Source organism: Belonocnema kinseyi, chromosome 2, assembly GCF_010883055.1.
Source record: "Belonocnema kinseyi isolate 2016_QV_RU_SX_M_011 chromosome 2, B_treatae_v1, whole genome shotgun sequence".
Lineage (NCBI taxonomy): Eukaryota > Metazoa > Arthropoda > Insecta > Hymenoptera > Cynipidae > Belonocnema > Belonocnema kinseyi.
Window position 1 is genome coordinate 13,449,133 of NC_046658.1, and position 25,489 is coordinate 13,474,621.

Genomic DNA, 25,489 nt, shown 5'->3' on the forward strand with positions numbered 1-25,489 from the left:
ATGAAGAAGTAATCGAAGCTGTAAATGGGTATTTTGAGGAGCTTGACGAATCATTCTATAGAGATGGCATTACTAGACTAGAACACCGCTATGAGAAATGTTATCAGCCTTGGAGGAGATTATGTTGAGAAATAAAAAAAAATTCTTAAAAACGTTGTTTTTCTTGGTCAGGCCGGAAACTTATCAATCCACCCTCGTATGTTCGCATGTTTAGAAAAAGTCAAAGAAATTTAAAAAATATATAAAACAGAATATTGTAATATAAGTATAGCTTTATTGATATAAATATTCATATTCACAAAAACTGTAAAACCTCAGGAAGTCTTATCTAATATATATAATTCTAAAAAAGGACTGTTATGATAATTTTGTAATTACGATAATAATTTTACATATGGAACAGTTACCTTTAAACTAGAAATTACTATTCAATATGTTAAAATATCATTATCATTAGTTTTGGTTAAAAAAGATGACAATAAATAATCCTATCATAACTCTAAGGTTTAGTACACGAAACATAATTAAATTTATTACCTGTGAGTCAGGGTTATAAATGCTATTTTCACCTATATTTTCATAGACGGAAGGTAGCTTTAGGAGGCTACCAACTTCTGTCATATTTTCATACCATGTAAAAAGGGGGGGTATAAGAACTCATGGGGCAGTATACATTAGGGTGGTCCAAAAATGCATGGCAAAATTTTGTTGCATGCTAGAGGGCAACGACCCCCCCCCATTTTATTCCAAATCCGAAAAAAGAAATTTGACAGCCCTAACACACCCCTACGAAAACCTGAAAAGCACCCCTAAACCCAAAAACGTCAATTCTTCATGAAATCCACCTTTTTTAACACTGTATTCTTGCCTTTTTTTACTTAAAATTAATAATATTGATCTAGTGGAAAATTTGTTACCATTGGTTAATTAAGTTTTAATCATTTAAACCAATGGAATTCGGTTAAAAATTTTTTTTCGAAAATTAGTTTTTTTTTTAAACTTATTACTATTGGTCTAGTGGAATATTTATTAACATTGGTCCATTAATTTTTAATTGTTCAAACAAATGGAATTTGTTTAAATAATTTTGTTATTCATCCAATGAAAGTGCTGTTGCACTTTTTCTATATTATCAACATGAACCTCATCAATGGTTTGAGTTCTCTCAACGGCTTTTTTACTGGTCCTACCTGGGCGTATTTAAGATTATGTAAATTTGTTTATTATACCCACGGATATCGGTGCGGCAGTTATTGCAAATACTATCAGGAGCCCAATCTCCCGAAACTATATCTGAATTAAAGCATTCTTTGTATATATTCCGAAAATTTTCGTTGAACGATCGTCGATCATTTTTGTTCGGACTAAATGTTCCACAAATGAAGCAAAATGCGTTAACACCTTTGGGGCACACGTGTTTAGAAGATGAGGTTGAAGGTTTGTTTAAATTTTCCATATTTTTATATATAAACCCACTCGACCCCTTGTAAGGCAGTGCACTTCCACTGGCATCGGTACCCGGACTAGCGTATGAGCGAATCATTCTACACATCCCCTTACGGGGCAGTTGTCATCGTCACACGACTAGTCGAGATTAAAGTCCAATCACTTGGCCAGAATATGCAGCTACGTTATTAGACAACGTTATAAGACTGACATCAATATGTACACCATCGTAGAAAGTGAAACTTGATGTATGTAATTTTTAAAAAATTAATTTAATTAATTTGTTTATTTAAATTTTGTTTAAAAATTTATTTTATATAATTATTTTATTATTTGTTAAAATACAATTTATTTATAATCAATAATGAAAATTAACACAGTGCATCCGGATTTTCATATTTACTGTAAAAATCAGTGAAACTTATTCTAATTTATATATAAATTAGGGTGGTTTAAAAACAATTTGGATTCAGGTAGTTTTTGATTTTTTTTGCAAACATAAATATTAGTTTTAGAGAAATATATTATAAATTTCTATTTAAGTGATTGATTAAAATTTGATAACTTGACTCGTTTGACAGCTGCGGTCTACCTTAAAACTCTAGTCTTTAAAGTGCACTTTCGTTGGAAATCTAAAATAATACGTTTCCGGCAAGTTCAAGCGATTGTTAACACACCCGACTACGCAACACAGAGACCCACTTCTTTGGGGTATTCATTTTCAGTTATAATTATGATTTTGTTGACAACTCGTAACACTCGGGTATATTAAGCAACGTTAAAGACAAATCTCGACGCATTACAGAAATTCTCTAGTTTCGTTACTACAAGTGCTGCTTGCAGTTACTTGCTTGGCTCCGCCTAACTGAACATAATCAACACAGTATCAGAGAAGTTGTCGTCGGAGGACATTCTGTCTCTTTCTAGTCGAAGCTGATTGGCGAGAATATTTTAAGTGGACAGAGCCACACGGCAGATCAGACCTGTGCCTAGTATATACGAATACCCAATAATGGATACATGCTGTATAGCTTGGCTTAGTCTGTCAGCGTCGAAGTGAAAATTGGCTATGCATCCAATTCACTTATAACATTCATGACATATAAAGAGACAGAATCGCCTGCAACGACAACTTCTCTCTCTCTTTCAAGCTGGCAAACCATTATGCTTTTCCCCATTGTGTTATCGGTCCATTTTTGCATGTTCACGGATCTACAATATTTCCGCATAGGTTCCGATACGCCATCAGACATGGAACTACTATAGACAGGTTATGTGGGATCCCCTTAACCTTCAGGAGGTCAACGATATTTTATCACTTATGAACACTTAAAAACTGTATTAAATTATACTTCGCCCAAACAATTTGAATGACAAAAACATTTCTATAACTATTAAAATCCAAGTAAGTTTCACAATGCAACGGAATTTACTCCAGTTCAAAACTATATACCAATTCGAGAGATCAATCTACTTGAAGGTAGTTCAAGAGAAATATCACTTATTTGACCAATTACCAGAAATTTTCACAATGTATAGAGGCAATATGTAATTATGCAATGATCTTTTCCTTCTTAAGTGAAAGATGAGTCTGTGAAGGTAAATATTGTTCATAGAAAGCAGTAAATTTTGTATGTGTTCTCCCATAAATATATAATAATATTCAAAATGATAATATTATTGTTCACACGAGAAATATTACGCAAGCAATCATTGAAGATTTTTCAATACTGTTTGTTTCGCTGATCAAAGTATCTCTGTTAGATTTACGCCACGTGCGATCTACTGCGCGAACATCAATAGATATTCAGCATAGATCAGCATTGGATGTGCAGTGTTGCTGCGTTCATTGCGTAACTAGTATTTCACGTTTATCCATGCATATTTATACAAGAAGTTTCTTTGTATAGAGGTTAATAGTGTATAAACCTCATCAAAAGTTTTGACGAATGGTTCACAGACACGTAATATGGCAATGTATGAGTTAAAGCTTTTGAACCAATTTGTCGTACGTAATCTACCTTAGGTTTACTATTCAATAAACTTTCTAAGGTAAGAAAAATTGAATTAAAAATTTGGATCCACACTTCTTAGATTTGCCAACTTCTCGTGTTAATAAATGTAATGTGCAGATCAACGCTCTCAAACAACATGAAGGGTTTTTAGAATTTGGGTGATTGTGTACGTTCTAGGGATGATACGCTCTAGCGAAAAAAGGAAAGGTTCGTAAACCGTTTTCGTTCAGAGCCTTTCAGAATTCTATATGTACGTTGCTTCAGAGTTCTTTCTAAACGTCTCTCTTTGCCAAAGATTTCCTGAGTCTTTCCGAATTCCATGAATAGCACTGTCCGAAGGTTTCCAAACTTTTTCCGAAGTGTCCTACTGTGTATTTTGTTCCCAATTTTTCCGATTTCATTCCAAAAAATGTCTTAGTTGTCCCAATAGCTCTTTCCGAAAAGTCCTGAAGTTTGTGCTGTGTGTATCAATGTTTACACCTTTTTTTAAATGTGCGATCTTATCCATGTCCGTATTATAGAAGCGGTACTTTGCTCCATTTCTATATTCACACTAAAGAGATCAGATTTACTCAAAAAATAATTTTAAAAAAGTGTTTCCCAAACTCCCTTATTAAATTTGTGGGGTGCGGCAGAACAATCGCCCTAACATTTTTTCACAAAATAAAACCCTTAGGAGAGGACGCATGCTGGCCGGTCGTACGGGTGGTCACTTGCCTCATACGACCTTTTTGTTGTTAGAGGCTTAGAGCCAGTTAAGAAAAATTTTTAAAAAGTCAATGTGCTTTTATATGCTCTTAAAGATTTCCTTCATTAATGAAAAATATTATCCGATTATATAAATTTACTTGAGCCATCTTTTTATAATTTCAGTTTTTGTATCAGGCCTGATTTGGGAATCGCTGCTTTGAAAGAATCATCGAACATCATTTTCTGAGGTTGACGCTGACTAGCGATGTTTTTTCACAACTATAGTAACATTAAACTGTTTTATTTCAAGTGGCTCTTCATTCAGTGGTGTGTTAGTGTAATCGTATACGTACCAACGATTGCACAACTTCCAGCAGGTAAGCAACTATCCTAGATCAAAATGGCACTGGCGATAAATAACAAGTTCTTTTAGTAAAACACCACTGTACGCAGTCATAGACATTGAAATCTATAAGCTCGAAAAGCAACATTTTCTGTGTACTCTACAAGTATAAAAAGGGCCATATTCATGTGTATGTTTTGTGTCATTCACAAAAGAAGCGTGTTATTGATGTTCTTAAAAGTATTTAAAAACCTACCATTTAATTTGTATAAATTTTATTTGTTAAAATATGTACTCATAAATGAAAGTTCAACGTAACTACTCTATTTTTTCAAAATAATTCATGCATTTTTAGACATTACTAGGTTATCTATGAAAATACCGCTTCTTATCTGACGTACAGTGCCGGGTTAAACAATAGGCCAAGATCAGGCACTGTCAGGAAAGTCATAATGACTGTTTTGGAAACTAAATTTAGAATCTATTATCAAAGAATATGAAATACGTTTACTGCACAAAGTTCAGACCGTACAGGGGGATTAATTGAATGCCTGGATGCGATAACTTCCTATAAATTTGTTTCGCCAAGCAGCGCTGGCCTCTGGGCAGTGTTTTTTTAACTGTCCAGGGGCCAACACTGCTTGGCGAAATAAATGTTTAGATCGTTATTGCAGCCATGCCCTTAATTTACGACAAATTTAATTTTGAACATTTTAAAATTTAGATATCTCTTATAGAGTATGATTAGCGTTATCTCACATATTAATTTTGGGCATTTAAAAAACCCTTAAGATAAACCGATCAGAAACCATGTCATGTTTTCGTGACAACCCAATTTTTAAATTCTGCTAAGCAAGTATGAAAACAAAATTTAAATAAACTTTTGATTTATGGTGCCATGCACGAACCTCGTGAATATGACTCAGTAGGATTCTAGAAAAAGACAAATGATAACATTCTACGATTTGAAAATTTTATTTAAAGTAGTATATTTATGCAACTTAAATCAAAAAATAGTATGACAGGTTCTGTTAAATTACCTTTGAAATTAAGTCTCGGGCTCCATCACTAATACAGTCCGGGAAATTATACCTTGCTTTCGTAATTTTTCTGTAAGTTTCTTCATACGTATCTGCCAGAAAAGGAGGTTTTCCAACTAAGCATTCGTAGCAAAGTACGCCGATGCCCCACAAATCAACAGTGTGATTATGCGTTTGGCCTTTCACCATTTCTGGAGGCAGGTAATCCAGAGTGCCACATAACGTTGTTCTTCGTGAAGAAGGAGCATGTACGGACCAACCAAAATCAGCTATTTTCAGTTCGCCATGTAAACCAAGCAGCAAATTTTCAGGTTTTATGTCACGATGTATAACATTCCTTTTATGACAATATTTAAGAGCATCTGCCAATTGCATGATGTAATTGGCGGTCCTGAAACACACAAAATTCTCGTTTATACTTTTAATGAAAACAAAATGCTCAAAGTATATATATATATATATATATATATATATATATAGCATGGGCCAACAAGATGTACGTTTTACGGAATCCATGTAATACTTTTGATAAATGTGTCTTTAATGAATTTTTCTTTGCAACCCTGCCGATCGCATGGCAGTGTACTGTACCCCCTTTTCCTTCCCCTTTTTGCTCCCGGATCCTTACTTTTGTTTTCGTCTCCGTAGAGAACTCATTTATCTTACAGTGCCTTGCCATATTATTAGGTTTACAGCTGAAAAATTACGATTTCCCCATTATTTCCGTCATTTATTGTAAGTACTTTGAGCGTTCTTGTGTTTTCAACTCCTACTTCGCTTTTTTGTTACATTTGCCAGACGAATTAGCACGTTTTTGGGTCGAAAAATAGTCACCGTTCTCGACTGACCGAGATAATCTCAAAATATTAATCCCATCTAGAACCTTTGGAACTTGTCTGTAGTGGAGAAGAGGTGATACCTCTAGCTGGCGCGACCCCGTGTGGTGGATAGGGGAATGCTCGCTCGAAACAGAGGGTAGGGCTGAAATAAAATAAACCCCGCGGACCAAACACTAAGATCCCCAAGTCAAGGTGTGAGCAACCGTGCCGAGGACTGAGTAGCACCAGGGAGTGGTGTCTCAAACGGTCTTCCTAGGTTACCAGGTCGCCTCCTAGAGTATATAGACCTTACCCCCGCATGCAGGGCTCTCCGGTGGTGGACCTTTATTCTCCTAACTACTCGTGGGATTAATATGGCGACAAATCAAGAAAACATAATTCGAAGTGAAAGTAAGGAGGGGCCATTTACAAAATACGCGATACATTTTTCAGGAACTTCTGACCCCCCCCCCCCCCCCCCCCCCTGCGTGATACTTTCTCCATTGGTCTTAACATGGAGAATGATACTTCGACAGACCCCCACCCTCCCCTAAATGTTTCACGTATTTTGCCAATGACCCCGGGGATGTCTGAAGTGGAAGTGACTGAGGAGCAAATGCTAAACCAAACCGATGTGGATATTAGAGACTCGCTAGAATTCTTTACTGAGATAAAAGATCTCATAAAGGAGTTGAAGGAAGTCCTGCGGGAAATGGGGGTTTTTTCGACTCCAAGACCAACATGTTCCGGTATATAAAGGAGGTAATAGCAAAGGCGGAAAGTTTAACAAACGAGGTGAGTTATAAGACTAATTACAATGCAGGTATGTTGGTATACATCCTTGAAAAGGTGGAAATTTTGAAGTCGGGCAAGCTGAAAATTGGCATGGTGATCAGCTCAGGATGGGCCATAAGCCACAGCGGGACTCAGACAGAAGATGCTATGAAAACTCCCGCACCCCAGCATGGGAAAAGAGACAGGGAGCCCACCCTGAGACCCGTTGAGGCAGGCTGTTCAAAGCCGTGGAGTAAGAAGCCGAGGGTACGAAACGCTGCAGAGGTTGCAACCTCGACACCGAAAAAGGCGGAAAAGGAGGCAGAACATGCTTCAAAGGAGGAGAGAAAACTACAGAAGGTGCAAAGGCGAGCCCGACCTGAGGCGGTTTTAATCAAATCGGCCGAGGATCTAAGCTACGCTGAGGTCTTGAAGGACGTCAAGCAGATGATTGAACCTGACTCCTTGGTGTCAAATTCAGATAGGTCAGAGAGACAAGGAAAGGCGAAATCCGTATCGAGGTGGGGCCTGCAGCAGATGGCAGGGCGAAATTATCCTCTGGCATTAGGAAGGTGACAGAGGCTATACGTAATCACTTCGGTGATTCGTCTCCAGAAAAGTTCAAGGTGAACTTGACGAAGCAGGCCTTCAGGGGAAACCTGAAGGCATATGTCGAGATGAACGAGGAGCTAGCTGCGAGGCTAATTCGGGCAGGTTATGTAAAGGTGGGATGGATGTCCCTGCAGGGTTAGTAAAAAGACGGTGGTCTTAGACTGGTACCGCTGCCAGGGCTTTGGCCACATAGCAGCAAAGTGCGAGGGTCCTGATAGGACCAATTCATGCAGGAGATCGGTACAGAGGGCCATGATTCTGCGAAGTGTGTTGGTACTCCTCAGTGTTTCCTCTGTGCCACACGAACGGAGAAGACCCGGGCAGATCATCTGCCGGGTACAATGCTCTGTCCTTCCTTTAAAGAGGCCAACCTTCCAAGGAAGCCTCCAGAAGAAAGAGAGTGAGAAGTATTCCTGAAGTAACGCGAAAGCGGATTCCGGGAGCTTGGGTTGGCATGAAAGGAGTTAGGTCTTAGTGGGTAGGTGCCGCTTGCGGTAAGTCCCACTGTCACCTTCGTTCCTAGTGGACTATGTGCCCATGTGTGCATCTCACGTGTATGTATATTTTATACATGCACGGGATATGTGTGAATTGGGCACGTGGTCCCCAAAACCTGACCCGAAGAATTGCAGGCCAATCATTTGTCTAAACACACTGTATAAGTGTTAACCCCCCCCCCCCTGCATGGCACAAGTTTTTACTCTATAATCCTATGTGAATAGAATAATGAAGAGAATAATGGAAAGTATTCGCAGTCAAATACGTAGGGCGCTACGAAAGTTTTGCAATACGCGAAACCTATTGGAAGAAGAAAGATGATCTTTGCGTCATTAGAAAGAGCATCAAAAATTAGTTAGGAAGAGGAAACCTGTTGACTCAGGTCTCAGTAAAGTCTAAGCATGCAGCCCCGAACGATTGAGAAATGGCGTCGTGGACAAAGGAAGAATATTATGCGATAATTCGATACAACTTTTCGCACGGTTTAAATGCAGACCAAAGTTTTGAGGAAATGTCTCCGGTATTGGGTAAGGATTGTCCGCATCGCATAACAATTTTCCGATGGTACAAACAGTTCAAAAGAGGAAATTTCGGTCTCGCGCGGCAGGCTTGTACTCTATGTGTACCACATGTTTTGGTCGAGGAGCAAATAGCAGCGAGAGTAAAGTGATGCCAAAAAATGCTAAAAATATTTGAATCGGGATCTTCTCGGGATGTAAACAGTATTATAACAGGCGACGAAACCTGGCTGTATTATTACGACGTTCGAACAAAATCACAAAACAAGATCTGCCTATTTGAGGATGAGGATGAGTAATCTTTGGGAAACGCGGCATTATGAATAGGGTCGTACTGGAAAACCAGCGTACAGTCACCTCTTTCTGGTACACTCAGGTATGTTTACCCCAAGTCATAAACCAACTCAAAAACATCATGCCGAAATCTCGAGTCAGCACCTGGCTATTCCACCGCGACAATGCACCGGCTCACAGAGTAAAGATCACAGTAGCTTTTTTGGTCAAATCTGGACTGACTATTCTAGACCACCCTCCTTGCAGTCCAGGTCTTGCTCCCTGTGACTTTGGTTTGTTTCCGGAAGTAAAATAACAACTAAAAGGGCGTCGATTTATGAACGAAACTGACATTTTGACGGCATGGGATCAAGCGTGTGCAGATCTTCCAGAAGAAAAGTGGCAGGGTTGGTTCGATGACTAGTTTCGACGTATGGAAAAGTGTATTCACTGCGATGGAAAGTACTTCGAAAAACTTAAACGTTAAAAAGGTCCGTTCATGAAATTGTGTAAATATAATTATATTTATATACATAGTATGTAGCAGGCAAGCACCATGACATCCACGCTACCCGTTCTCACACACACATGTACGAATTCAGTGGCCGCACCTATCCATGCATTAGACCGCGCGCATGTATGCCGTCCTATCTCGACGTTGCATTCCGCCAATGATCTGTCAAATGCGACTTTGCAGTTCCTTCCCGCTCACACAACTAGCAGTTTCTAGCTTTTAGATCAAGGCAGTATCGCTCTATTCAAGACTTTTTATCGCACTCGTTTAGTGCGTGCTGATTTGAGCAATAAAAAAAGGCACGAAAACTCTTGCCCCGAGTGTTCAAAATGCTATCAGAGCCATCAGACCAGCATGGCATTCTGTTTTCGCAGAAACCATCACGAAGTGCTTTCAAAAGGCCTCGACCTATTCCAACGATAAGGCCAGCACGATGATGCGAGTAAGAATGATGTAGCTAAGGAGTGGAAATGCCTACAATCATTTGTCGAGGTAAAATTTCATTTAACACTGTAGAATATGTTTTTAAGTTTATTGGTAATTATTTCGTAAGCGTACCCATTAAGGAAATCAAATTTCTCCTATTTGACTAAAACTTCAGCGAAGTTTAGTGGCAGTGATAAAATATTGAAAATCAATTTTTGTATTTAGACAAATACAAAGGGAAAGGTATGTAAAGTTCTTTTTTCTTATGTCCATGTCATATTTTTCAACGAATTTTAGCTCATTTAATATCAACTTACAAAATATTTGCCCTGGAATGATTGAAAAGGTGGTTTTATATACTTTCCGTGAATCAAAGTTTGTGGTTTCTCCTTTTGATGTAAAAAATGAGCCTTTTTATTTTTAATCGGCCAACAATTTTTGAAGAGCAGAACCATAAATAAATTCTTACCTTTTTGCAAACATAAGTTGTCTTTGAAATTTTTGAAATCTGTGAAATCGTTGTAAAATCTTGAAATGTCTGTAGAATGATTTAGAATATCTTTAAATTTGTGTAAAATATTTGAAATCCATGAATCCTGAAATCTTTATAAAATGTTTTGAGATCTTCTACAAATGTCATGAAATCTTTGAAATTTTGAAAATATTATTTGTGAAATATTTTTTGTTTGTTTAAAATCATTAAAATATTTTTAATCTTTTAAAATCTTTGGAATGTTTTGAAACCTACTGTATTCTTTTTAAAACATTTGGAAATCTTGTATTCTTCTGAAATCTTTATGAAATTTTTCTAAAACCTTTGAAAAAGCTGTGGAATTTTGTTGAAATCTGTTGTATTTATTCAAAATCCTTCAAATATTTTTAATCTGCATGAAATATTTCGCAATTTCGGAAATCTGATTTATACCCTTTTTAAAACCGATTCTGTGATGCGTGAAACAAATAAAAACTTTTCAGTAGCAAGATTTCTCTGTCTCAAATATGTACAGTATTAAATAAGACATCTTTAAACTTTTGAGTTTACACGATTTCCTTCAACCTGTAACTCTTTACTTTCTTTTCCACCATATTTGCTCAAGCTTTGATGACGTCGATGAATAAGTACCCGAGCCACACACACGTTCGAATGTCATGGAAGCACTCTCGATACTCGATCGCTATGAAGTCACTTCTAACTTTTCAAGTTCTTTAATTGTGTCCTTAGACCAAATTAGTTTTGAATGCAATAATAGTTTTGATCTGTTGTCTGTCAACGTAGCATCACATATTACTTTAAACGTTATAGATAATTGAACTATATGTCATTAGGTATTTTGGGCAATTTAAATTACCAACCCGATAACAAGAATTATTTTAACACGAACTCCCAACTTCCCGGTCCTTTCGAGTTCGTGCTAACAAGGATTTACTATTCATATATAATTTTAAAAAAGGGTTAAATAATCACCGCATGGTCCTACTGGGAGCAACCGTCAATTAAAAATGTCACCGGCTTCCAGTAGAAATGCGGTAAATCACACCTATGACCACTTCTCACGACCGTGAGATGGGTGGTCACAGGGCACGATGAAATGATAACGGCAGGCCGGACAAATCCTCGCGCGTCTTGAGGACACGAAGCGACCCAAGGATGCCAGATTTTTGAATCCATCTTGCAAGTACCTTGGCATATTTTTGACATGCGGGTATGGCTTTAAGGTTACGAACCAGTAATGGTTTCGCAACTCCGAAAGCTCCTTTTAACCGAATAGTTTGGATACAGTTGCTGCAGCTCCTTTTCAAGCTCTCGATATCTCTCCTCCTTTTCCTTCTCCTAGGCGATGATCTTGTATTCGGTCGGAACCGATAAATCCCTCACAAATATAGTTCGTTTCTCACAGTCTTGGATAACGATGTGAGGTCTGGATTGAACAACTAAGACTGTCGTCCAAAAATCGTAGTTTCTGAAAATTTGGCACTTCTAGTTTTTGAAATTTGCATCTATCTCCCTCCGAGCGTTCGACCATAGTTTGTGCTCAAGGTGTTCATACACAAAATACGACATAAACTTGTAAAATTTGAATGTTTTCCACCATTTTTTTCAATACAATTTTATATTTTAAAAGACAGCGGTCTAAGAAGTTAGACTTAAATTGGGCCACCCTGTATTAAAATTTGACAAATATCCCCTCTACCCCCGATACCTTGTTAAAATTTGGACTCCAATTTCTCCATTTGCTACAAAAAGTACTATTAGTTATAAGATTCTTATTTTTTGTTGTTATTAAATAATCTTTACAAACGGAGAAATTAGTCTTCAAACTTAGGGTAGCTATGATCAAGTATATTATTAATATCATAAATATTTATTGAAATTTGACGAATATTTCTTCTACCTTATTACTTTACGTGTCCAGACTTACTACATAAGTAATGATTGTTAACAATGCTTTCAGGTAAAACAGCCGCAAGAAATCGAAATAAAGTTTAAATGTTGAAAAGGCTCTTTTTGAAATTTCGTCTAATCGAAACATTTCATTGGGTTAGTTTCGAAATATACGTGACGTGCAGCATGCGACTCGTTTCTCAACCGAATGAGAGCTATAGATCGTGCTCAAGGTGGTCATATAGAAAATTCGAAATAAATGTGTAAAATTTAAATGCTATCCACAATTTTTTAATTACCTTCAAATCAAATTTAACTTTACATAAAAATACAGCGTTCTAAAAAGTTACTGTTAAATTGGTCCGCCCTGTGTGTCTGTAGAGATAAGTCGTTCCCGCATGAGTAGAACACACAGATAGTATGTCCTGTCATGCGAAAATGAAACCCTTCGTACCTGAATTAAACCCTGTTGATCTGAAGAAAGCACAATTTTGCTCCTTCGAGCAAGTTCTGTAAAAGTTTTCGTGCATTTTTTTTTGTCGAATCGTGATATTAAAATTCAGACTAAGGGCCTTGGCCACCTTCTCCGCGGCTTTGTAGAGGAGCGCTCCTTTTCCAATCGTCTCGTGTTTTCTAACCATTTTTAAGAGAAGGTCTTTGCAATTTTCAACGGTGTACGCTATACTTGGAACATTTCGGTTGTGCAGACATTAGAGATTCAGAAATCGGCATCCGCCTTGACGGCGTGAGATGTATATAGCGGAACGGGCGAATTTATATAAAAGCTCGTCGTATGTTTATTCCTTATCTTACGTGTGGCGGTATAACGGGCTGTGAGTTCCTTCTTCGCCCATTGAAATACACCAAATGAGTATTATAGAACCGTGACGTAAAGCGTGTTAGTCGCAGATACCTTGTTTAACGTAGACAGATTTGAAGACCAAACCTCTCAAGCAGATGTTTATATCTGCATCGGAAAGATTCCTTCACTGATGTTTCGTCTTCAAGACGGCTTTGTAGCACGGACAGGTATTTTCAGGTCTCTTCAGTGTTTATATATCTAACAGCACTTATATCTATATGCTCAGGGTACTTGAAAACGCCTAAAGTCTTGACGATATTTAAAGCAATCTGACGTTCGCTTTTACCGGATGCACATATCTTCAGGTCATGCATATAAAATACATTAGTATAGCTGCAAAATATTGTTTCTGATTTTGTTTTGTCACTCATGTATTGTGTATTTCATAGAAAAATATTGAACTCTTATTTTTTATATTTATAAAATAATAATTAAATTCATCCAATTAATTCTAAAAAATTTTCCATTTCAATCAATTAAAAATGAGCTGCAGATTTAAGCACTCAAAGTGGAACTCTTAAATTTTACACTTTTAAAATTTGAGTTAAAAGTTTTTTAATTCAAAAATGTTGTATTCAAAAGCTAAAAAATTTACACTGATAAAAACAAAGCTAATAACACTTTTCAACTGAACAGTTTTAAATTAAATGCAGTTGAACTGACAAATTAATTTTTTTTTTACTTTTATAAATTGTATAATTTAAACATTTAAATTCAGTTCCAAAAATATAAATCGATGTTATAATTTTTAATGCTCTAGATTGAAAAGTCAATCAATAAGTTTTAAAAACTTTAATATTATATGATTTTATGTGATTTTAAGCTAGAATTAGTGAAATATGAACCATTACATTTTTTAATTAAGTTGAATACTTTTGAAATTTAACGTTAAATGATTTTTATTTTAAACGGTTAACATTCTTAAAATTAATTTCAGAATTAATTTAAAAAAAATAAAAAATCATTTTAAGTTTACCAAGAAAATGTTTTTTTTTCTTCTGAGGCTTTTCAAAGTTCTTAAAAAGCTTCTCTTTAACTTACTCGATCTTTTTCAAAGAATAATAGGTGTTCAATTATTTATACATAAGAACCCAACAATTTGGATTACAAATTAAATTTGTCTAAATAGTGTTTCGGTTAATAATGTCGATTTTGCTAAGAGATCGCGTTACTAATACGTTTGTTGGTATAGACGCATGGCGTATATGGCGTTTTGAAGGTTCGACATACGTCACCAAAAGCCAGTTTGTTCTGGATTGTCATTGTGCAAAGAACATATTTTTTGAAAGCTTTGAGACTGTCGAATTACGTACCTGAAAAAGCCGTTGTTCGGAAAAGTTTAAGAACATTTTTTCATTTGAAGAAAACGGTTTCGGAAAGTTATAGATTATTGGTTAAAGTTGACGGGGAAAATGTTTTAACCCAAGAAGCTTGTGAACGATGGTTTCAACGGTTTAAAACTGGTGAATTCGATATAGAAGACAAGAAGCGTCCAGGTCAGCTTAAAAAGTTTGAAGATTTGCAAGCTTTATTGAATGAAGACTCAAGGTAAACGTTGAAGCAAATGGCAAATGCATTGAATGTTGCCCAATCCACCATTTCCGAACATCTACACGCATTGTGAAAGGTCCAGAAGGTAAGGAAATAGGTTCCATAGCAATGGAAAGACAAAGCCATTGTAGGCCAAATTCTGCGAAAAAAATCGACATTATTAACCGAAACACCTATTAGAGCCATTAAAATCGTAACGTTCAAAGTTAATTTTTTGGTTTGGTTTTGAATATTTAATTTATAATTACTGATTTTGAATGACCAGTCAGATATTTCTAAATATTAAGTAATTGTTCTTCTTTTTCGTCCAAAAATTCAAATTGAAGGGTTTAAAAATAGAATATTTTAGACTGAAATAATATTTGAAATTTAAGAAAAGCCTTCAAATATGAATACATTATTTTTAAGTTATTTTAAATTTAAAAATAGTTTATAAAGTTGTAATCGGGCATTTATATTTGATTACCTAATAAAACTTACCAATTGAAACAGCTTAATTTTTAAAGTTAATATCAGCAAATTCTAAAATTGTAAGCTGATTCCGAATCATCCTGCAGAATCAATTATTATTCAATTTTTACATCTTATAGTGCAAGTTAATTTTAAAAATCATTCATGAATTTATATTCACAGTTGAGTAACTAAAAAGGTTTTTTATCCGAAATCATCGATTTCAAACGTTTCTAATTTTTAATTGTTGAAGTCCTTCAAACTGCATTTAAAAATGTAAAGTAAAATATTTATAAAGTAGTCATTCTAAACTTAATGAGATCACAATTTAAAAAGATAAAAATTTAACTAATAATTAAAAAAAGGGTTGAAATCAAAATTCCACATAATTTTTTTCTAAAAAATTGTAAAATTCCCGGTCTAAAAATAAATTCTCTCTCTCATTTACCAGTTTCCCCGGGTTCACGGTCCAGCGGCCACCCTGATGTATGAAAAAATTCCATAAAAAATAAGCATGAACAAGAGTTCTACTCGCTATTACAGTTTTGTTAACTCCTTAAATTACGATATTGGTCGCCAATATTACTACTGTTTTCATATATCCAAAATGTCCTAAAAATTGCAGCTAATTCCCATAAAAAGCAGTTTAAGGGCAAGTATTTTACATGCCCTTATCACTATTTATTTACATCTATTTTTCACATACTTCTTGAAATTTTAAAGTACCTTAGGATAATTCACATACTTCCAAGATATTTCACATACTTCAGGATATTTTAGATACTTCACAATAATATAAATTTTTCAGGATATTTCAAGATACTTCAGAGCGTTTTAAGCTACTTAAGGGGTTAAACCACTATAGAACACGAAAAAATAGACATATTTCGGGACTTTTTTTGGCTTAATAGAGATGAATCGAAATTTTGCAAAGTGGAATTTATAATAGCAATAATAAAGAACAGAGAATATTATTTTCAAATTCGTTTATGAGAAAATGGCGGCTGCGCAGAATTTGTCCGATTGCGCCTTTTTTTAAAGGTTTTAAGGTGTTTTTAAGGTACAATATAAAAAATCCTATGTACGTCGATCGGTGAGGATTTTTTCGAGTTATGTTTCCGGAAAATTAAAAAAAAAGTGGTTATGAGAAAAACGCGTTTAAAGTTTTAAGTATTCTAAAATCACTGGGGCATACCTGAGAGGTGTTGCAGCAGAATTGAAAATTCGTTCATTTAGACATGTTTTCCGCCCTCAATCTTTTGGTATATTATTTTTAGGACCCTAAAACATCTTGTAAGCAAAAACAAATACAATTAAAAAAAAATTACAGTGGTTTAACCTCTTAAGGATACTTCAGGATATTATAAAGTACTTCAGAATATTTTAGGTACTTCAAAATACATTAACATACTTCAGAATAATTCAACAAAAATGTACAACATACTTTACGAGTTGTCAACACCTCGTAACGAACATGGTTCGTTTCTCGATGTCAAGGAGAACTATGTTTAGTATTTAGCGTAGCGGTATTAGGGTTAATCTCGTAAAGGTGGCAGAGATGGTAATTAAACACTCTTAGTGCCGCATTGTGCCTTTGGATGTAAGTCGTTCCCGCATGAGTTGGATAACTAGATAGTATGTGTCCTAGATGCTCGGGGTGTGAATTACACGCTTTGCAACTATCATCGGAAACATATTGCCTCAAAATGTGACAACAATATGCTAAAGTGGAAAGTAGAAAATGCGATTTAAGGAAGGCAAAAGTTAGCTCACATTAAATCGACTGATCCTCCAAATTTCTGTGGAAGATACTGTGCATCCTCTTGTCGAAAAGCTGTTTAAGGAAGTTTTTCTTATGTGCTTTCTTTATCCGGATATTCAAGATTGAGGATTTGAGATAGATAAGATTTGATTCATTTTTCTCACCGCTGACGTTGAAGTCAAGGACAAGTATTTAAGCAGCTTCCTCCGCCGCTTTGTACAGAAACGTTCCTTTGCCCACCTCTTTGTACTTCGTGACTATTTTAAGAAGATGTTCCAAACCGTTTGCGACTATATGTTCTGTAGCCACAATAATTTTGTTGTGAAGACATTCAAGATTTAGTATTCCGCGACCACCTTGGCGGCGTCAGATATGAAGTCGCGGGACAGAAGACTTAAGGTGCATTATTTTTTTCATGCGCATAACCTTTCGTGTCCCGATATCAAGGGATCTGAGCTCTTTCTTCGTCCATGGAACTACTCCAAATTAATAGAGTAATACCGGGACGGCAACCATCTTCGTTGCAGATTCTTTGTTCCTCGCTGGCACTTATGAAGATAAAACCTACCGGATGAGACGATTTTAACTGCTTCGGAGAGTATCCTTTATAGACGTCACATCTTAAATGCGACTCTGTGGCACGCCCAGATATGTATAGGCCTCTTAAGCACGAAAGTGTCGTACAGCGCTTCCGTCGACGAGGTTAAGCTATTCGGGGAGGCCTTTCAGTTGTCCTCGCTCCAAGTATATAATATACAATTTATTCTATATACTAAATAATATAGTATAGGATATAGCATAGGATGAATGCACAGTAATTAAAATTTAGTGATTAATTCGTAGCTCTTACGCATGCAAGGGTAAAAATAGAGATGAAAAAATGATGTGTATGCGAAATTAAAAAAAAGGACCCCGCACAATTTACATTAAAATCCAGCCCCGCTCAAATTGTCGGAAATTGCAATATAATATAGTTCAAAGCCTCCTAATCAAAAAATCCAAATGGGCACTAGTCCAAAAAATCAAAAGTTTTCGAGTTAGGTGGGGCTGAATGCGAAAAATATTACCACAAGCGAATCTAACGTCCCGCTTCAAAGATGAGGTGCAGATTTGCAAATAAACTGTGATCAGCACAATCATTGACAATACTAGAACTAACTAACTAGTATCAACCAACAAATGCAAGACATGTTATTAGTCCAGTCAGTTAAGGCAAGACTATAAATCAGTCCAACCAACAAAGGAAAGACATGTTATTAGTCCAGTCGGTTAAGACGAGACTATAGATCAGTCCAACCAACAAAGACAAGACATTTTATTAGCCCATTCAGTTAAGACAAGACTATAAATCAGTCCAACCAACAAAGGCAAGACATGCTATTAGTCCAGTAAGTTAAGACCAGATTATAAATCAGTCCAACGAACAAAGACAGGACATGTTATTAGTCCAGTCGGTTAGGACAAGGCTATAAACCAGTCCAACCAACAAAAGCAAGACATGTAATTAGTCCATTCACTTAAGACAAGCTTGTCTACGCTGGGATTTTTATGCAACCAGGCTTTGTAATGGCTTGTTAATGTCTGTGACCTGCATCAATGATATTTTCAAGCAATGCTGTCGTAGGATATTTGATCCGCTGTGGTTGATGTCCTGCATACCCTAAATACCATAATATGCTCGCAATGTGGGCACATGCACCAAGGGTTCTAGCTCCAATTTTACATGTGCAATAATACCCTAGGATAGGTTCGATAGGTTCTTTATTTGCAAAGTCCTCATTCCCTTGCCTGTTAAAGTCTCCTCAATGTATGCTATCCATAGTTGGTATTTGGTAACATTTCTGAATCAAGAATACATGCGCACTCTAATGAGTCCACGTTCATCCAATAGTTCGCCTATTTGAAACTGTTAAGCCTGTTCTCTTTGAAGTTTGTCTTGTATGTAAGCAGCCGCAAGCTTTAGTTGATATATTCTCATTGTAAGGTCCATCAAATAGTTGAAATCGAGTCTCGGAAAGTAGGGTACGTGATTTGGGTTTAATTAAACAGACCGTGCGTTTCTCGTGTAAAGGTTGTCTATTTCAACTCTACCTTGAATAACATTAGGTTACGAGACTTTTCTAACATTCTTTCCGCTACTTCAACAGTTGTTCTCTCCATAGCGATTGGCTTTTGATATTTATTGAGAATCGCGCCGGCAATTCGGCATTTTATGATCAATACCCAAGTTTTCGAGTGAAAGTAAAACATCTCTGGAGCCACGATCTACTATGAATATGCCCCCATTTTAAAACCATTCTAGAAGACCTGCAGCATGCATTTGAAATTAGTTTTCAAGCATTAATGCATCATTAATCCTAAAGTCCGAAAAATAAGGGCCATGGATATATAGTATGTATTCATCTGGAGCTACAATTAGAGCTGGCTTAATCAAATGACGTCTTTTATGCATTGAGTATGATTATCTTAGTGCTCTGAAGTTACTGGATTTATGCATATACACATACGTTCCATCGATGTATGCAATTGCAACAGGATCATCGAGGTTAGGATTATAGAGCCTATTTGCAAAATCCGTTACATGTCCTTCTATATATTGCTTCCTTGCAATCGCGTTTAATCCAAGATTCTGAGGAACAAAACGTAACATCGGTGATCTTCGCACGGTAGCAATAGTCAGACTAACAGCTTGCATACTACTAAATCGAAAAATGACTTTTAAAAAATCATCGGATAAGTTTTGACGCATTTTACATAAAAATGTTAGGAGATCCTTTTTTAAACTCGTCAAGAAACACTGCAGTTCTATGCCGAATGCTAAAAGATGCAACGAGCTATTTCAGGGACGTAGATATTTTTTATAATAAGAATATTAACGCGGCACTCGACAGAAAGTCTTACAAAATCTTCCAACCGATTGCAAAATATGCAAGAACCATGCCTCTTGTGCTTAATTACATTTAGTCTTAAACATTCTTCATTCTGTTCTACTTCACGTATTTCCGCGTTAATACTTCGATTGCAATTTAAATATATACAAGTATTATCTTGTATTTCTTGATTAGGATGATAGAGATTACTACGACGAAGAATTGTGATCTGACACTTTTGCGAATCCAGTTCTTCAGAAATACGCACCACTGCGCGATGTTCTAATCGGGCATTACATACATAACATTGTATTATATTTCGCCCTGCCATGGTAGTTTTAATTCAGCAAGTATTATGCAAACATAAAAACTTACGTGTACATCCACAGTTTAACATATGTGATGTAGACGCATGTATCTATTGTATGTTGTATCTATTCCGAAGTAGTCTATCTGTTGTACGGTGTATCTATTCAGAAGTAGTCTATATTAAGGAATGAGAACAAATGGAACTAAGCATTTCCTGAGAAGAGTACAAATGATGAAAAAGTGGAAACAGAGAATTTCAGAAATAAATGATATTATTAGTGAGTATCTTATGTTTCACAACTGCATGTAATTAAGAAACATGCCAAATGCGCGTGATCGTCTTATTTTTCACTACTGCATTAAATTAAAAAAAGGACGAAATACGAGTGATCGTCTTATTTTTCGCAACCGCATGAACTTCCAAAACGAATGAAATAGCAGTGATCGTCTTATATTTCGAAACTGCATGAACTTCAGAAACAAATGACAATGTGAGTGGGCGTCTTATGTTTTAGAAGTGTATGAATTTCAGAAATGAATGGAATACGAGTGATCGTCTTATGTTTTACAGCTGCATGAAATTCATAAACAAATGACAATATGAGTGATCCTCTTATGCTTCACAACTGCATGAAAATCAGAAACAAATAACAATGAATGTGAGCGTCTTATGTTTAAGAACTGCATGAAATTCAGAAAAAAATGACAATATGAGTGATCGTCTTATGTTTCACAACTGCATGAAATTCAGAAACAAACGACAATGAGAGTGAGCGTCTTATGACTAATAACATTTTTTTCAATTGTTGGTTGGACTGATCGATAGTCTTGCCTTAGTCGGCTGGACTAATAACATGCCTTGCCTTTGTTGGTTGGGCTACTGATTTATAGTCTTATCTTAACCGATTGAACTAATAAAATGTCTTGCCTTCGTTGGTTGGACTGATTTATAGTCTTGTCTTAACTGACTGGACTCATAACATGTCTTCCCTTTGTTGGTTGCACTGAGCCATAGTCTTGTCCCATTACATTGTCTTTAGTAGCTGGACTAGCATTTCCTTTGATAATTGGACTGATCTACAGTCTTGTATTCATTGACTGAACTATCTTCCACCTTTCATATCTATAACAGTATTTACATTGCCTATTATTACCAGGACAGCACCATTTTGTTGCCCTTATTAGCTGGACTAGTCTTACCAGTGTTTCTAGTATTTTCAGTGATTGTGCTGATAACAGTTTATTCAAAAATCTGCACCTCATCTTCAAGTTTCAAGCGGGCCATTTTTGAACATTTTGTGGACTAGTACCCATTAGGATTTTTTTATCAGGAGGCTTTAAACTATATTATATTGCAATTTCAGCTGATTTGACGGGGGCCGGATTTTAATGTAAATTGTACGGGGTCCTTTTCTAAAAATTACAAAAGTTAATAAAAACAGAACTACATTCGAAGATGAAATCTTCGAAAACTAAATTCGAAGATGAAATATTCGAGAACTAAATAAGAGAGTTTACCAGTGAGTAATTTCAGGAGTTGGGTTAGAAGTATCGCATAAATACTTGAAAAAGAGATTCTTGAAGTGATACAGGGAGGGCGCATTTCTTATATAGTAAGAAACGTCATTCCATAAACGGCGAATTACCCATAAAGAATTGTCTCCTCTTGGCAATATTTAGCAAAACAACCTTAAAATTTATGGAGTTATATGTTCGGATTTAGACATATTGTAGATAAAACGGACACAGGCATTTAATGCACGCTCGAGCTTCAAATTTAAATCGTCGGTCAAATCATCATATACTAAAAAACCATAATCAAAGTAGGGTAAGATTATACTCTTAACCAAAAGTATCCGAGTGGAGGTAGCTAAAGAGGACTCATTACTATATAGCTGTTGTAAGATACTGTATGTTTTCCTCAAGATGCTCTGTACCTGTTCCTTACAAGACAAGGTACTGTTATATAAATATCCCAGTCAATTAACTACTTTCGACAACGGGATAGTGAGATTCACGATACTAAGGGGTGGAAATGATGCCAAGGTCTCAAGCGACGGAGATGAAGTAGGTCCAACTATAGTTGCCCGAGTTTTTTCCAGGTTGAGTATGCCCATTCTTCCAGATCGAGAGGATAACACGATCGATATCCTTCTGGACTAGAACAAATAATCTACTTAGCGAAGAAGTTGGTCCCGATGAGTAAAGTTTGAAATCGTCAGCATATTTGTGGTAGCTGCAATGTTGAAGTTCACTTCCAAGGTCAGAGGCGAACAAATTGAAGAGGAGTTGTGCCAGAATAAAGCCCTGAAGAACTCCACACTTGGCCTCCCACCATTCATAAAGCCCACCACTACTATTAATAATTCTGTGAGAACGATTATTAAAATAGGACTTAAACAATTTAATGGCAGAGTTTGAGACATTAAAAGATTTCAACTGTTGTAGAACTTAAGATTAACCATACCAAAAGCCTTCGAAAAAGCAAACAATACTACAATCGCGATCTTTCTATTATCCGCTGCTAGTGTGAGATCTGTCGTTACTTTAAGAAAATCAGTAAGAGTGCCATGTTTCGCACAAAAACCTGACTGCATCGGGTCAATGGCCTTAGATATTTCAAAAAATGTAGGTAGTTGCAGATGAACAATTTGTTCCAGTGAATTGGGCAGTGCCCATAAAATTGAAATTGATCGGAAGTCTTTCGGAGAAGCAGGTTTAGAAATATTAGGAACGGAATAAATAACAGCCTTTTTCCAGTTATCAGGAAAGATACCGACCTATAGGAAAGCATTATAAATATACAAAAGAATAGGAAAGATTATAGGAAGGGCAAGTTTAATCATTTTGATTGATATTCAATCAGTTCCAATGGCATTCGATTTTATTTCAAGTATTTTTTTTTAATATTTCAGGTGTGATATCATCGAGAAAAAAATCGTATAAAAAAAGTTTTGAAAAGGTCATTAGGCGGAAAGATACTATCTATAGATTCGGGCTTAGGCGGGATTAGATACACACGTCTAAGGAGATGCCAAATGCCCTCTTTCTTGTCTCTATGTGCAATCTTGTTATAATTGTATTGATTAAACACATCTCGAATCTTAGTCTGAACTAGGTTCCTAAGTTTACGAAATTGAGGTAGAATTATACTGTTTTTCTTTTTTTCTGCAAGTCTGCGCTTGCCATCACGTTCCCTCATCAGATTTTTAATCTCAGATGTGATCCAGGGAGCAGCTTTATTAAAGATTTGCGAGACGTGTATCGGAGAAAATTGTTCAAATGCCGAGATTAGGTCCAGCAGAGTACACCAAAGATGTTAAATATTTAGTATTATTGGAAGCAAGATTAATTTTATTGTTAAAATCTCCAGTTAAGACAATGCTATTAAAGTTAGGAATAAGTGAAAAAATTTCCGATTTAAGCTCTGTTCTATATGAGACACTAGGTGCCTTATAAATTACTCTCACTTAAAGACTGTCAGAAGTTGACTTGACTTTAACAAAGTAAAAAATTCGGTCGTGGGATAATCAGCCACTGGACTCACTCCAACTACAGCCCCAGACATGCTATCATGCAGAAAAACACAAACTCCACCACCCCTGCTCTCGTCTCTGTCTCTTTGAAGTAGTGAATAGTTGTCAATTGCAACGAGGCCAAAGGGTATATTTGGAGTTAACTAGGACTCAGAAACAGCTATTATATGGTAGGAATGCGTATTGAAAAAATGTTTGAATTCTAGAAAATGTGCCGAGGGAGACTGGGCGTTAACATGGCAAATTCTTAAGGTTTCCATTGATATATGGAGAGAAAGATTTTGTACAAAATACTTCACAAATAAAAAGCTCCTAAAGCACGCATATCAATGTCTAAGGCAATGAACCATAAACAACACACCCAAAAACTAAGTGATTACAGTTGAAATTAGAAAGATAGGTAATGAATACAAGTAAGGAAGATAATAAAAGAATAATTAACAAAGTCAAAAGCATTGCCGTAGATATCTAGACAAATTCTAAGCAAAAGTGGACATGATTTGGTAAATCGATATTCGGATATCCAGAGAACTTTGAATACTATGTTGGTATTAGAACAGTCAAGGTATACTAGATTCACAAATAAGCCTAATATTATACATATATGTAATCTTCTTTTGTCTCCTTAAATCAAATGCAGAAGCGTAGATCCTTCGATTAAAGGACGTCAAAGCCTCACCACTAAAAATGAAACTTTTATTACTATCTGCCCAGCCATGATGGGTCGTAGAAAAATCTCGTACTTTTTCTCTCTGCTCAATTATTTTAGCCCTGAATAACTGTCTGTTGAACTTGGCAACGATGATAGGAGCAAGCAGTGGATAGAATGTTGGGGATTGACGAATGCGATAAACATTCAAAAGGTCATATCTTTTAAAGGGAGAATTCAGAGCGTTGGCAGCGAATTCCTGGACCGCTGAAAGATCTTCATTTGGTTGAACAGGTAACCCGTGGATCGCGAGGGTTGTTTGAAGCGCAGCTTGGTCTTGATAGTTAAGGGAAGCTTCAAGTGAGGCGATCTTCAATTTCAGCGTGCTTGCCTCCGCTTTGATCTTTCACACGTCATCCGCATTACTGGTAGTTGAACTTTCAAGCAAATCAATTGTTGGAGAATTCTCAGAAATTTCAGTCATAATTTCTTGAACCGTGGTGTTAATTTTAGAAATACACTCATGCTGCTTGGTTTCTAATTCTTTGAAAAGATTTCTAATTTGTTCCTGTGATTGCACGGCCGCTTCCCTCTGTGCTTGTAATACAGCACTGTGAATCGCTTCGATGTATCCAGTCGACAGGACCGCAGCAGTAAGAGGGGCAGAAGAAACTATGTCGAGTAAAGGGTTTTATACCTGATCCTTGCTAGCAGGGTCGATATCTGCGCTAGAAATTAGCAAGGAGCTAATGGGGAAAAAAAAGATCAAATGGGTTTTTTTATATATAATCCTACATTAACGCAGGCTAAGTGGCTTATGACGCCACAGTTTTTGCGGGATACAGCACAAACTTGCCCAATAAACAATTTATAGCACCCATCGTTAGACGTACGTATTAGCTGCACGAGAGTTTTCAAATTCAGAAACTGCAAAACAGTCATTAAAGCACCAAGGAACCCAACATTAGTCAAATGAAACATATATACTTCATTCGGAACACAAATATAAATACTGTGATGAAATATATAGCACAAACTTGCCCAATAAACAATTAATAGCCATAACAGAGCAAGACGAAGCGGAGCACACGTCAACAACCAATCAAGTTTTATGAGACTATAGGGCCGTCTGATAAGTAAGTCGTGATAT

The 25,489-nt window shown here is 36.3% G+C and overlaps 1 protein-coding gene across 2 annotated transcripts in view; it reads right to left on the reverse strand.

The window, feature by feature from the left end:
• Positions 1-25,489, reverse strand: part of LOC117167031 (aurora kinase C-like) — a 183,694-nt gene that overhangs the window by 42,853 nt on the left and 115,352 nt on the right. For both annotated transcript variants that reach the window (XM_033351590.1, XM_033351589.1), the window contains exon 4: positions 5,535-5,925. In XM_033351590.1, coding sequence (XP_033207481.1) covers positions 5,535-5,925 — 391 coding nt within the window. The remainder of the gene's footprint in view (positions 1-5,534; positions 5,926-25,489) is intronic.